The sequence below is a fragment of the Esox lucius genome, chromosome 7 (assembly GCF_011004845.1).
Source record: "Esox lucius isolate fEsoLuc1 chromosome 7, fEsoLuc1.pri, whole genome shotgun sequence".
Classification (NCBI taxonomy): Eukaryota; Metazoa; Chordata; class Actinopteri; order Esociformes; family Esocidae; genus Esox; species Esox lucius.
The window spans coordinates 13,107,838-13,123,487 of NC_047575.1; the positions used below are offsets into that span (position 1 = coordinate 13,107,838).

At 40.7% G+C, this 15,650-nt stretch overlaps 1 protein-coding gene across 1 annotated transcript; it reads right to left on the reverse strand.

Moving 5' to 3' along the window:
- Positions 1-17: 17 nt before the first annotated feature.
- On the reverse strand, positions 18-13,943 carry nxf1 (nuclear RNA export factor 1). The gene is made up of 21 exons (XM_010870644.5): positions 13,745-13,943; positions 12,847-13,069; positions 12,625-12,751; positions 12,447-12,530; positions 12,231-12,335; positions 11,337-11,417; positions 7,086-7,155; positions 6,112-6,200; positions 5,458-5,565; positions 5,148-5,257; positions 2,263-2,299; positions 2,024-2,095; positions 1,887-1,942; positions 1,585-1,692; positions 1,415-1,473; positions 1,136-1,251; positions 993-1,035; positions 802-874; positions 507-689; positions 318-378; positions 18-185 (listed from the first exon to the last, which is right to left on the reverse strand). The coding sequence occupies exons 1-21, from the start codon at positions 13,776-13,778 to the stop codon at positions 147-149; spliced, it is 1,878 nt and encodes a 625-aa protein (XP_010868946.2). The 5' UTR covers positions 13,779-13,943; the 3' UTR covers positions 18-146.
- Between the last annotated feature and the right edge of the window lie 1,707 nt (positions 13,944-15,650).

Genomic DNA, 15,650 nt, shown 5'->3' on the forward strand with positions numbered 1-15,650 from the left:
ATGACTGCAGACTTCAATACCATAAATCACTTTTAATTACTAGAAGTACACAAATAATGAAATATCCTTGTTAACCTGTAATCCAGGAATTACATAAAAATCAAAAGGAAATAAGTGACAATTAAAACACTCCCCACCATTCCTATTCACTTTATAAAAGCGACATCAGGAATCTTTCCATGAGCCTGAAAAGAAAACAAGTTTTGTTTTTAGTTTTTAAGGCCTAAATAGGTATATTTGATGAAGGAAAAAAAAAACATTACCTCCTTAGTTTACTAGGATAAAGATCTGCATCTAGAACGATTAGAGTAATCTACCTTGAGGTCTGTGAAGACCCGCCCAGCTCGGATGTAATCCCACTCATTGTCCTGAAGGCATCTAAAATTACATTGACAACAAAAGAACCAGTTTGAATTCAACTGCCGTTGTTCCCCCCCACCCATAAAACCCCATGTAAAATATAAATGAATGCAACAATAGGAGTCATCGAACGGCGAGCCACTTACTTCTGGGACCATTCCAGGTTCATGCCGGACTTGAGAGAGAAGTTAGTCAGCATCTCCTGCTGGGGGGCTGACAGGGTGGGGACCGGACTGCTTGATGGGGTGGGGGCCGGCGCCACAAAGGCCCGGCGGATCTCCTCAGTCGTAGCGTTTCGAACAAACAGCTCATCGTTCACTATGCAAAGACTTGAAAAAAAAACCAACGTATTTACTGTTGAGACTAAACACCCATCAGTTTTGTCAATATACAGCGGAGCCAGCTTAGAGCTTTTGGCCAGGTACTAATGTGGTAGCCTACCTTGTCCCGCCTGCTGGCACTGTGATAAACACCCGAGAGAAAGCTCTGACAGAGTCTCGGGATTTACCTTCAACTGTGGCAAAAAAATTCAAATAAATAAAGACTGACTTTTCTTTTTAAACTGATGAACAGAAACATAAGACAACAACAGACTTGAGTTTTGAACTAGGTGTATTTAAATTGAAACGTACCCTCTTTGAACACTCCAGAGACAGTGAACGACAGCAGTGTGTTCTGCCACAGTACAGGGACAGAGGGAGCCAATTAAAGTTGACATTATGGGTGGCAATTCGCTTTTGACGTGAGTAAGTGATCAGAACTGAATTCCACTCACGGTGAAGGTGTTGACGTCCACATTTAGCGATGCAATGTCATGCTGTGTTTTGGGCAGTTCGTTCAGGAAAGCCACCACATTCAGACGAGTGTGCTTCAGTAAGCGGAACCTCGAGGCTGAGAGAACAGAGAACAACACTTTCAACGGGTCTACGTTGTCCATCCTGAGCACGAGTGAACAGACCACAAGGGACTTTCGCCACCGATGGGTTCTACTGTTCTACCGCATGGCAACCATCACTTCTCCAGACTCAACTAGAAAACTAGGAGAGAGACTCACTTGGATCTTTGATCTTTTTCAAGTTGCGAGTGTCTTTATGGTAATCTCCCAGACTACACCTGGAGGAGAAGAGGAGACAATGACTGACCATGCTAGAAAACAGGTCACCAGTAGGGATTTTAAGTGACTGCTTCTAGCATGCAGCTGGAGAATGACTGGCCGAGGGGTACCTGGACGGGTTGTGCATGGTGAAGGGTACGCTCAGGGAGAAGGCTGCTCCATCGTGGTAGGCATCTAACAGAGGCTGTCTGTCCCCAGAGTCATACACACTGTAGTATCTAACAACAACAATTCCATCATACAATCAGTACAGACCCATGACATTCTAACTGTAGTAGACCAATGCATCTGAAAAGACATTTCTCATTTGTTAAGTATGTGTATTGGAGTCTGTGTGTGTGTCTGAATGTGACAGTTTTGTTGATTGAATGGTCATTCCCTATTACACTTAAAGAGCTCAGTGTGAACTCACTGTTGTAGGAATCCAAGGATGGCACTCTTGATCTCTTCAGAGCAGAAGTAGCTGGGCTGTAAAACAGTTAAAAATGAGAAAATGGTCCAGTTTTGACCGATGAAGACCTGCCTATACTATAGGGTGTCTGCATTTACCTTGCAGGGGGGGAGGGCAGCAGGGGTATCCTCCACGTCAAACACTATGGGTGGGGGGAGGTCCTGACCATCCTAGTGGGACACATTAAGGAGATTGCTCTTTTCTTTTTTTTGTACTTCCGTTGTTTTAAAGGACCAATTAAAGAGAGGTACCGTATATGATTCATAAATGCAATCAAATCCAAATAATGCAAAATAAACCGTTTTGTGGAAAAGTAGCAAGAACCTAGAGTGTTTACCAGTTTCAGAAGCCTGGGGAACCTCTCCCTCACAGCACTGTCCCAGATTTACAAAAAAACAACAACACAGAAGATACAAAAGAAACAAGTTAGTGCTGCGACTAAATACAGTCTATCTGCGAGCCATCCCCTTAAACACTATTCACACACACACGCACGCACACACACACACACACACACACACACACGCACACACATGTATAATGATCTAAAGAAGCTGCCCACATGTTGAAATAATCCCCTGTCTAGGTAGTTAATTGAGGAACTTGGCCCAAAACCAACATGGCCCTGGTTTCGTCATAACAACCACATACATTGTGGTTCCAACTGTAAACTGACTGTCCAGGATAAACCCCAGCCCCGAGAAATCATGAACATGACAAGGTCAACATACCAGGGGGGGGGGACTTAACACTACACATCCTCATGGACTAACATGAACAGCACAATACAGGTAAATCGATGGCGAATCGACAACGACAGGCCAGATTTCGCCCCCCTCCCCGGACCCTTTTCCTGTGGCAGTGTACTCACCCCGTGGTCATACTCACCGTCCCCCCTACACGCCGAAACACACTGACACACGCTGTCTTGGAAGGGGTGGTGGGGGTGGGAACGTTGGTTGTGAGCGCTCACACCAACAAGAGACAAATCAGTGCTTTCACACGCATAAGGGGGTGGACTGGTGGGTCATACGTGTGTTGGTGTGCATGTGTGTGTGTGTGTGTGTGTGTGTGTGTGTGTGTGTGTCCGTGTGCCCGTGTTAGGGAACTCGGTTGACAATATGGTAAGACCAGGTGAGGCATGTTTGAGCTGGCTGATACACACTTGAGGACCAAGACACAGTGAAATGGAATCTAAAAAGACAGTGCAGAGATGACACATGGAGAGAGTGTGGAGACTGTTGAAACAATGATCTACATGAAGCATGGGTAAACAGCTGGTTAGTAATCCATCACTTCAACACTGGTTAGGTTACCCTGTGGTGATTCACCAAGACCAACCACCATCCACGCCGAGTCCACATATTTGAGCAAAGCCATATGCTGTGAAAAACCCAGAGGGTCGGAGGGAAACGCTGGACAGAACAGACACACCGTGTCACAGCAAAAGAGCTGAAGGGAGTTGACGCAAAGTATCAATAGACAATGCAAACCAACTAGGAGCAGAAATGTGTTAGTTGAGGAGACCCTGAGTGGCATCCCCTTCAGTTGATGAAATGACAGGAAAAGAAAGGAAAGAGAGAGAGAATGGAAGTTGGACCCTGAGCCCCACTACAGAAACCTCTGTTGCTGTACAGTGACTTATGAATGGAAACAATACAGCACTACAGTATGGACCCCGCCAACTTTAACATTCTGGGGGTGGTTAAATAACTCATTGAAGTATAGGGCTTTTTTCAAAGAAACCCACTGGGAAGAATGCCTATCTGAGGACTGGACCATTCTGAGGTGACTTCATGAATTAACTTGAATTGTTGCATTCTTAAAAGGAAGTTAAGTTCATATGGAAAACCCCACTGACTGACGTCCTGTCGATACACCCATCTGTAATTCCCTCATAGTCAAAGCCCCTCCTCTCCAGCCGTTACATTCTGACAATGCGCCCAGCAACTTGGGACACAAACAAGCCATAACAAGTACAGGCATGTCAGATTAATAGGGATTATCCCAGAGCTTGTATATGGACACTCTGCTTGGCATTTTGGAAACCTCAAACCCTCTCCAACCCCGGGCCTTGTTGAGCAAGTCTTTGACTTCTTTGTGTTCTTCTTCATTTCGATGTCATCCTCGTTCAGCATGTACTGTTGGTACGTGTGCACGTACAATGTGGCCAGATGCACGGCTGTGCCTGTCTTAGGTTGTCCCGGTATCAAAGTTGGGATCTTACCCGTCATTGGCTAACCAGCCCTCTTCACTGGCCACATTTTAAGACCCATTCAGGGGAGGAGGGGAGGAGGTACCTTTAGCCCAATCAGCATGTCGCTCAAGCAGATAGTAAAGTGTTTCCATTAAGGATCTTTATGGATTCCTTTTCCACAACGCCATGTTAATATGACAAGCTCTTATGAAAGTAAGGTTCTCTGGGACTACAAATCACAAAGTTGTGGTCAGTCTTGTCCTTTATATGTGTATGTATGCTTAATTAAACCTAGCTGGGCATTTACATTGTACGGATTTCCTTTCATTTAATGGAATCAGTGTGTGCATGGAGGTGTCTGTAGGGCGGCCACAGTGCCTTACTGCCGAGAACAGACGGAGGGGAGAGAAGCGGCAGAGCGACACGGAGGTAGATCATTTGAAAGAAGAAGAGCGCTGCGACAGACTGTTAGTTAGCTGAACGTGCATCTAGAAGGGGGCAGCGGTGGACTTTACACACAAGTAAAATATAGTCAATACTCTTAACAGAGCCATGTGCCTCCTGGTTGACGTTCAACTACATGGCGTGAAGAGGTTCATGGGTTGATCATATCATCTGGCACCTTTAACGGCCTTACGCTTTCATTTTTGGTACCGACCCACCTTTCACAGACTTTGTGAAATTCAACATGAAACGATCCATTCTTGTTGTGGAACAGGTAAACTGAGGTCCCATCAACAACTTGCCATGTTGTTCAAGTAAAGTAGTAGTAGCGATCATTAACCACTCTGGTTCCTTATACCTGGAGTTGTGTTACTATTCAGTAGACCCACACCAAACATTCCTGAATTAAAATCAATAAGCAAATCCATAAATAACACATGGTTTCTTGCAGGACAGGGTCTTTCGGAATACCAGAAATACGGGGAACAGAACGCTGCACTTCCCTCTACCTCCGCCCTCCCCTCAACACACTGACATCATACTATTTCTTACCCTACTACCCATTGGGAGCACACACTGACCTGATGTATACAGTCTGGTCCTTGAAATAATCACACAGTGGGTTCCTCTCCAGCCACAGCTCCACCAGCTTAAGACCTTTAATCTTATCCAGCTCCCGCTCTGTCTTTAACTGAAATGGTGGAGACAAGAACAGAAAACCCCCAGGTAAAAAGATTGTTCCTGAAGAACTGACAGAAAACTCCCAGACCTCAAGGATATCCCGTCAATTTAGTAAAGCATGTTAATTGGTGAGAAGTAACAAAATGAATTGTTCAGTCGCAGTGAAGATCAGTGTTGAAGTAATAACACAACTGGACTCTGTGTTTTCACCTCATTATGAGAAAGGTTGAGTATCTTCAGGTTTGGAACCTTGCTGACCAGCTCTGACAGGTATTCCAACCTAAACAACTTGTTGTTGCTGAGATTCAGACAAACGAGCTGTGGAAAAAAAAAGAGACCCATTACAAGGAAGACATTCATACCCAGCTACAGGAAAATACCCCATCCAAATATATCATTACCCAGCTACAGGAAAATACCCCATCCAAATATATCATTACCCAGCTACAGGGGGAAAGAAAACATCCAAATATATCATTACTCAGCTACAGAAAAATACCCCATACAAATATAACATTACCCAGCTACAGGAAAATACCCCATCCAAACATATGATTACCCAGCTACAGGAAAATACCCCACCCATATACATCATGAAAAGGAACATTTTGAGTGAGGAACAGGAGGGTTAAAATTAAGAGACCACTGCAAATTGAACGCTTCTGTTCCTCACTCAAAACTTTCCTTTTCAACTTTTATGGAAAGGAAAGAAAAAGGTGCAATGGTCCAAAAAATTCCAGAACTATATATAATTTCCCAGCTACAGGAAAACACCCCATCCATAAATATAATTTCCCAGCTACAGAAATATACTCTGTCTATATTGTATCATTACTCAGCTACAGGAAAATACCCCATCCATACCTCTGGAATGTTCTCCTCAATGATCTTGGTAACAGCACGCATGGAGTTCTTTGTGTTCAATGTCACGTCAATATTGTGGGACACCAGGTCTATCAAATTCAAAGAAGCATATGAGGCATTTAGACAGTCCTACAAAAACATGAGAGCCACTGTCAATTACCCTGGCAAAGGCTGGATATGCTGTTAGGGGCTAATAGCGACAGGTACATTATATACTGAAGAGCTGAAAACAGTCATAGCAACTACAGTGCATGATGCTGAAACAGCGAGCTGTGTGAGGACAACGGGATCCTTGCCTGGTATAACAATAAAGAGGGGGGAAAACTAAAAATATAATCAATAACTATGATGAACCACATGTGTAAAATACATCGCAATTCCACTGTTTCTTTTTTAAGTTGCCATGTCACAATATGGATGGTGGTTAGATATGAAAAGCAGGCGATGGGCATTGATGAGGCATTCATTTAAAGTTCAACTGAACATTAGAATGACCTAAGCACATATTTCACAAACCAAGGTCCTCAGAATGCCACCGGTCCATTGAGGAAGGCCTGTTGTTCTGTGGCCGTTCCCTAATGAGGAAGTTTGATTTTCCACAGATTTTCTTCCTTCAAATAACCTGTTATACAAGGAACTAACCAATTCCTCTATTCAACAGTTCACACTTGCTTTAAATTCCACTCTCAGGAATTTGACTCTAGCGTTCAACTGGTTTAAACTACTAGCTATTATCACCCCTTAAATGTATGACCCTCAGAAATATGTGTGGGTTTTCTGTTTCAGTCAATGAAGCGGCAAAGCTATCTAGGACATGTTAAAAATGACTTTGTTTGATCCATTTCAACATATTTAGGCTTCGACCTGGTAGTACATGGGTGTATCTAATTAGCTGGCTACTAGGTAGATGTTCTAATGCAAATGTAATATTCTAAAACATTTTATGTGATGCACTGCTCTTTCCTTGTACTTACCTGGGTCAATCCGGATGTTGTTCAAGTCCAGAGCTTGTTGTGAGCCATCAAAACGTTTAGCCATGCATTGCTGAAGGGGGAAAGAGAGTAAATACACATTAAGGTTATATACAGGTTAATTTTTTTCAGCCAGGGTACCTTACCCAGGGTTTGTTTGACTGATCTGATAACATAATGAAATATTTAAAAATCAGACAGAAGCAAATACTTTCTCACAATATTGTTTACTACACAAAACCATTCTGTACATTATTTTAAATGTTAATGAGACATCTGGATTTTTTCATTATTTAAATTTCCAACAAAACTAATTGTCAGGCCGACAGTACCTGGACGTTATATTCAAATTTTTGCAATTGATTTGGAGAAAACATTTGTGAAAGCTACCTCCTCCTTCCATGACTTTTCCTACATAGGGGGATGTTACATTGTTCCGTTTGGAATTCTAAACTCACAAACTGACCACTATTTGCAGACAATTGACTTTACATCGCATTCCTACTTAACATGCCAAAAAATCATTGGTGCCTCCACATGAGTTTTCGGAAAAACAATGTTTTCACCAAGTGAATAGGCTACAAGAATGGCACGTCTTTGGGGGTCTGCCCCAGGAGTCCTTGCATTAAAATGGGTTCATTTCAGTGCCAGTCCATAGGACCAGACTCGTAATTTAAGCAATTGTATTTTACCAAAACTCCTCTCAGTTTGGACCTATGCACTGGCACTGAAATCAACTCGTTATCCCAATCAAAACCCCCGTAATGTCAAACAGCAGCAGCCTACCAAGTTTACTAACCATTTTCGAGGTCGGCAATGTAAGATAAATGTTACGGTTTACGCGCGCTTCTTCCCTACGACCCGGTACACTGCCTTGTGTACAGTACTCGAGTCAGCCCGCGTGGAAATTATAGCCAGCAGTTAATAATGCAATTATTTATACCTTTTAGTCGGGATAGAGGAGTTATATAGGCTGTTTTAAATGTGTTGGTGTTGAGTTGTTAAGTGTATAAACTTAAATCTTACAAAACACTGCACAGTTATGTAATCTTTTATACTGCAGGGCGATAATTCTATTCTTATAGTTTTTCAAACAGGTATGTGACCATGTTATCCAGATTGTTTACTTTTGATCCGCCACTTTTTTTTTTTGATTTTTCTATTTACTGCAGAGTTTACATTAGCCGGGCAAATGCAGGCTTTTCGAGCAGATGAAAAGATCAACGACCAAAATGTCCGGTGGGAAATATGCCAAATGAATAAATAAGTAGATTAATAGCATATTAAAGTCTAATATTGTGTGACCTATATGATCTGTTGCCAAGAAAACAGCAAGCCTCTGCTCGCTCTTACAGTAAGACTTTACTGAGTGTTTGGTCATGTGACTAAGCGTGGCGCCAGATTCAAATCCGTACTCTCGCAGTTGCTCCAGCATACGACTCTAAAACGTTGAAGGGGGAGGAGACATCCCCGGGCTGAATACAGCCGAGTTATTTGAAATAGTCTTCCTTACAAAACAAAAAATTTAACAACATTTCCATTCAATTTAATCTGTATGATATAATTAGGAAATATGGTTGGAAATTACAAGATTCGACTATTAGTCAAAATACAGCTTTTTTTTTACCACTGCACCTTTTTCTTTCCTTTCCAAAAAAGTAAAAAAGGAAGGTTTTGAGTGAGGAAATGAAGGGTTAAAATTAAGAGACCACTGCAAATTGAACGCATCTGTTCCTCACTCAAAACATTATTTTTTGGAAAGGAAAGAAAAAGTTGCAGTGGAGCTGTATATGTTACACACGCTTGACTGTTGTTTCCTTTGGTCAATCAGATGTGACAAATAAGTGACTGAAATGCGTTGGTCCATGAAATAATTTAGTAAATTTAGGCAAATTTTGGTGCATTGCAAAACAATACTAAACTAGATTTAAACACACTGAAATTTAATGAACAGAAGGGGTCAGAGAATTGATCCCTGGGGAACACCACATGTCATAGCCACCCTATCAGATACATGATTGCCAATGGTTACAAAGTAACTCCGGCCACCTAAATAAGATCTGAACCAAACTGTCCCGGAGAGCCCTACCCAATTTTCCAGCCTTTCCAGAGGTTTTCTATGTTATTCAGTGTCAAATGTGAGACGGATATCTAATAGAACCAGAACTGTTATTTTATATGAATCAGTATTCAGCTGTATTTCATTTAAAAAACTTATATCAGAGCCATGTCAGTACTGTGGTGAGGTCGGAAGCCTGACTGAAATTTGTCTATGAGACCGCTTGAGTTCACAAAATTGCTGAGTTGATTGAAAAGAATCTTCTCAAAGATCTTGGATATAAAACGGAGAGTTGGGATTCACATTCAACTGCAGGTCATAACAGAATGGGACAATCATAAAACAAAACATGGCAACAAAGGAAAAAAATGAACAGACCCCTGTTCAAAAGTCTGCATACCCTTGGTTCTTAATTATGTGTATTGCCCCCTTTAGCAATGAGGACCCGAATTCTTGCCCATTCATCTTGGCAAAATGCCTCCAGGTCATGCAAAGTCTTTGGTCGTCTTGCATGAACCGCACTTTTGAGATCTCCCCAGAGTTAATGATATTAAGGTTAGAAGACTGTGATGGCCACTCCAGAACCTTTTACTGCTGTAACCAATGGAGGGTCAACGTGTGGTCATTGTCGTACTGGAAAGACCAAGAGTGTCCCATGCACAGCTTTCGTGCAGAAGAATGCAAATTGTCTGCCAGTATTTTCTGATAACATGCTGCATTCATCTTGCCATCAATTTTCACAACATTCCCCATGCCCTTAGAGCTCACACCCCCCCAAAACATCAGTGAGCCAACACCATGCTTCACAGGGGGGATGGTATTCTGTTCACTATAGGCCTTCTTGACCCCTCTCCAAACATGGCACTTATGGTTGTGTATATAAAGCTCTATTTTGGCCCTGTCACTCCAAATTAGTGTTCCAGAAGGTGTGAGGCGTGTCAAGGTGTTGTCGGGCATATTGTAACCAAACTTTTTTGTGGCATTGGTGAAGTAAAGGCTTCTTTCTGGCAACTTGACCATGCAGCAAATTTTTCTTTATGTTCATCTCATTGTGCTCCTAGAAACAACCACACCATCTTTTTCCAGAGCAGCATGTATTTCTCCTGAGGTTCCCTGTGGGTTTTGCTTTGTATCCCAAACAATTCTTCTGGCAGTTTTGGCTGAAATCTTTCTTGGTCTACCTGACCCTGGCTTGGCTTGGTATCAAGAGATCCCCGAAATGTCCACTTCTTAATATGTGATTGAACAGTACTGACTGGCATTTGCAAGGCTTTGGATATCTTTTTATATCATTTTAAATCTCTTTATATCATTTTACATCTTCAAGTTCCATTACTTTGTTACGCAGGTTTTTTGATAGTTCTTTTCTGCTCCCCATGGCTCAGTATCTAGCCTGCTCAATGCATCCATGTGAGAGCTAACAAACTCACTGACTATTTATACACAGACACTAATTGTAATTTAAAAAGTCACAGGTGAGGGAAATTCACCTTTAACTGCCATTTTCACCTGTGTGTGTCACCTTGTGTGTCTGTAACAAGGCCAAACATTCAAGGCTATGTGAACTTTTGATCAGGGTCATTTGGGTGATTTCTGTTATCATTACGATATAAAAAGGAAAAAAAAAAACTGTGTGATAATAAATATGAAATACATATGATCAATATCCTTAAATAATATTTTCAAAATCAATGTCAAAATGTCAATTTCGGCCAGGATATGCAAACTTATGAGCACAACTGTATATGAAACCGGTTATGTTATGAGCTGTAACGTTAGGAACATTGAAAACATTGTGTGCTACTATTGTTTAGAAAACGATATGAGAACAAATAGCATTTTCAGCATTCTGGCTCCCCCAGGTGTTTGGAATAGTGCAATCACATCTCTACGCAGTCTACTGCATGTTGACGCAACCTCTGATCTTACACCTGACGTCCACGAGATACATCAACATTTAGAGTACGTCTTTTTTCATACTTGACGCACACAACTCAAAATTATATCTGAAAATTGGGCCAAATTGCCAGAAGAAAGGTGCTGCAATTTAATATTTGGCTACAAGGATTTTGTCATTTGTCTATATATTATATATTGAAATTAAGATAAAAAGATAGTCGTTTCTGAAATGTTGAAGAACAACTACATGGTTCCCACAACACCAAAATGTTTTTTTTCATTCACAGTTGGCCTACCTTCAGATGCTCCAGATCAGCTGGTTTTAGTTCTGACTGAAGAAATGAGGGTGGAGGGCAGGGATTCATCAGTACGGTCACCTGGAAAAGATGTCAGAGGAGTTTTTCTAATAAATATCCCCTGGTGGAAATGGTTATATCCTTGAAGTTTTAATCATTAACCACATGCTAATTAATTTACCCCTAGTCAACCATTTACACTGGCCCAGCTGTGACGAGGTACACTTCTAAGCTTCCCACAACTGGTAACACATTTCCAGAATATGTACTGAATGCTCTCAAAAACTATAAACACACGTATCAAAATTCACATAACTGATTAAAACTCAGGCTTCTCACACAAAGACAAAGATGATACTCAAAACAATATAATCTCTCATTTGTCAACAGGCCTCCAATTATCTACATGACCTACCAGTTAATTTTAAAAGACCAAAGTGCTTGGCTACCATGTAAATAATGATCTCTTTGCTGTTATCCATTGTTCCAAAACACAGATGAGCTTCCTTGTGGCCTTTTTTTATTCATGCTAACATCCTTGTTGCTTGTTGTCTAATTACACTTGTTAGTGGTTATACCATGACAGCTGTGTTGAGTGTTATAATGGCAATGATTTGAGTTTAGTATATTAAATGCCAGTGTCTTCTACATGACAACATGGCGACAACTGTGCTTTACAAAGATAATTTTGCAAAAGTAAGGTTTGGCAAAAAAGGTTGAATAAAAAGGTTTGTGAAAACAAGGTGAAGATAAATGGGTCTTATTTCTGGAATCTAGCAAAACGGTTTTCGGTATATTGTTCAAAGAACCAGTTTTAGGATGTTAGTGACTGCGAAACATTTTCACGACTTGATAAAACCACCAGAGGACAAAATAAACCAGTGTTTAAAGTACCTTGTAACCGTCTTTGTCTGTGATCTTCCGTGATACTCTACTTAAGGCACTGGCTGTGGTGGAATCGTCAACATAGAACTGGGCTCGGTTGCCCTCTGTGTGAAACTGAAAAACAGAGTCATTCAAATAAATCGATAAATAAAGTTCTGGTTAAACTGAAGATAAAATATTTTGAGCTTAACTATCCTAAAGAGACATTAGGCAATGGTCACTTACATGCACGGGGGTAAAAGGAACAGAGCAGATATTCTGCAGTCCTGTTATCAGCCAGTCTTTGTCATATTTCTTTCCGTGGGGAATCTGTATAAAATGTTGCACTGGTTCATTAAAATCCAATCAGTGACAGTTTAGCAGATCAGTAACGACGCTTAACATATTAACAATATGGACTCACAGACATCTTGAACCAGGTGTTGTGGTCCCCTCCATCCCCTCTGCTATTACCACGACCTCTGTTGCCACCTCTGCGACCCCGCTCAAAGCGGTCGTCCCCACGGCGATTCTGTCGTCCATACGGGTTGCTGGTAGCACAAAAACCATGAGAGGGTTAACTGATCATTTCTAAGATGAAAGCTATAATAAATATTCTGTTGAATAGTATGCATGACAAACGCACAATCTGTGTTGAGAGGACCCATCTTGGGAGCTGCTGTCTGTCATTGCCACATCTCCATCCTCATCATCAAACCTAGCTCTGGGCCCTGGGCCTCCGCTGCCTCTTTGGCCACCACGAAGTCTTGGTCTTGGCCCTCCTGGTCCCTGGTCACTATACATAGGGGCCCTGAAAGGCCCTCTGCCTTTACGGCGAAACTTCTGTCCTCCAACTCTGTCATCATGATCTAATAGAGAAGGAAACGGTGAGTTTCCACAGGACACTCGCTTGAACAAAGTTGCAAGAATTAATACTGGGCCCTGGCCCGATTTCCATAAGCATCTTATAACTAAGTTAACCATTAGAACAACATAGGATCCTACGGTTTTACCTATAAACTTTGTTTTAAGATGCTTTTTGGAAACTCGGTCCTGATCTTTTCCGTCATGTTATATTTGCCAGCATGCCTGTTTGTCAGAAGGGCTAGCTAATGCTTTCTCTGTAGTATTACGCTAACACGTGACATTTACAGACCTTCGGTTCAGCCACGTTATGATCACTAAGTAACTGTTGACTAGCAACCTAACGTCATTTAATTGGTTTAAGCACAATATTTGAGTTAAGTAGCCAGATTAATATGATGTTATCGCAATATCAGTACGCGCGCTTGCGTTTCGGAGTAAAATAAATAGCTAGATAATGATAGCTAGCGAACTTCGCAGCTAAACTACAAACTAGTTATCTAATTCTAGTTTGCTTGTTTATATAGCTAGCTAGCTGGCTTCAGTAACGTAAATAATATAAAATAGTTACGTTAAATACCATCAAGCTAATTAGGAACCAATTTCTTACTAAAATAAATTAACCCAGCAAAAAGAACATTGTTGTTTACAGGTTTGTTAGCTAGGTAAGCTCAACGCACCGTTGTAGTAACGAGAATCTTCAGCTGTTGACATAATCAGGATCCGAACACACACTTAACACGAATTTGTATCTCCAATATTAGTGTATATTGATAGTTCTATATTTTGAAAGCAAATTCGAGTTTATCTTCCGTAGCTAGCAAGATCATTCGCTTTGTTCGTAGCATGCACAAATCTATGTGGAACTAGCCACAATAATACATTGCTTCGCTTTCAAAGTAAAAGTGTGTCTGATGAATGGTGGAATAATACATTTGAAATACATTTTAACTTGATAATGGAAAAACAATAGTGCAGTGTTGTTATAAAACCTGAACAAAATACAATCATTACATTTAAGAATTGAATGTGGGCATGTTTTACAGAGAAATCACCTATCATGCATGTTGTACTGTGTGTTGACATTCATATTGCTCTGCCCTGGCTTACCTATGGATCACTGATTCGTGAAATGGGGTATCATTGTTCATTATTCCAAATAGTATTTTATCCTCATATTTTGCTGGCTTTGGACTAAGACAGGACGTGTAAGAAAAAAAGTATGAATCACTTATATTTACATACAAATGAGGAAATAGACATAAATCAATTCAAAACCCATGTCCAAGAGGCAAAGACTTTGATTGATTGCAATAAAGGTGGGCTTAAGAAAATTGGTAGACAATGCATATTTGGGGTGATATAAAACAATGGCAACAGTATTATATAAGGATACATCTTCAATAATATTTTATATTTCTGGTGCATTTCTTTGAAAATGTATTTTTACCTTTAACAGGATCTCATAACCAACAACATTAAAGTGAAAATCAAATGTTGATCTAAAAAAATTCATACCACCACTAATATGTTGTGAGAGCACACCTGGAGTCTTCTTTGCAGAAGAGTTGAAGTGAAATTGGGTGTATTTGTGAGGGGATTTTCTGTGCATAGCCCTGTTTAGTTCAGTCTACTGATTTTCTTATAGAATTGAGGTCCATGCTCTGACTGTTGTGTCATCGCTAAAGGAAAGTACCTCCATAGTATGCTGCCACCACCTTGCTTGACAGTAGGTACTGTGCAATTTGGGTGATGAGTTGTGTTGGCTTGGCACCAAGTATAACTTTTGGAATCAAGATTGAATGTATCTTCTTGCTAAATTGATACAGGCTTGGTTGTTTATCTTGGTGAGAAATGGTTTCCATCTTGCCACTCTATCGCACCACTCAGATATTTGGAGAAAACACACAATGGTTGTAATATACAGTGTCCAGTTTCTGCCTGAAATTTCTGCAGCTTATTTAAGGTTGCCTTGGGCCTCTTGGTGACCTGTATGATGAGCTTTCTCCTTGCCCTGTCATCAGGTTTGGGCAGGGGGTGTTCTGATTTTTGCAATGTCTTGGTCGTGCCATCTTTCCTACATTTATTAATGATGGTCTTCAGTGTTCTATAATGCATGTACTGCCTTTTTAATTGTTTGATATCCTTTCCAGATCTGTACTTTTCTACAGCAAGATCCACTAGATCATGTGGACCATGGCTATCTCTAGTATGCCAACAAGAAACATTCTAGCAAGTCCTACAGGAACAGCTGATTTTATTTAGGACATCCTTAAATTAATCTAGGTAGTCAATAGATATGCCAGTCCAACAGAGCATTCAAAACAGTTGGCTTTTCAAATAATCACATTCTAATAATTGTATTTGGAACATGCATTAGGGCAGGGTAAGATTGCATAAAAGTATACTATGGAATAGGTTTTATTTCAAACTAGAAGCAAGTACTTTCTTTCAAGAGTGACAATGAGTTATCATTTTTCAGGGAAAGCAGATATTTAAGACATCATTACAGTGAAAATGTTATATATTTGTCTTTTTGTTGTTGTTGAGAATCCAGTTCTTAGTACACTCCTAACCACTAAGCTG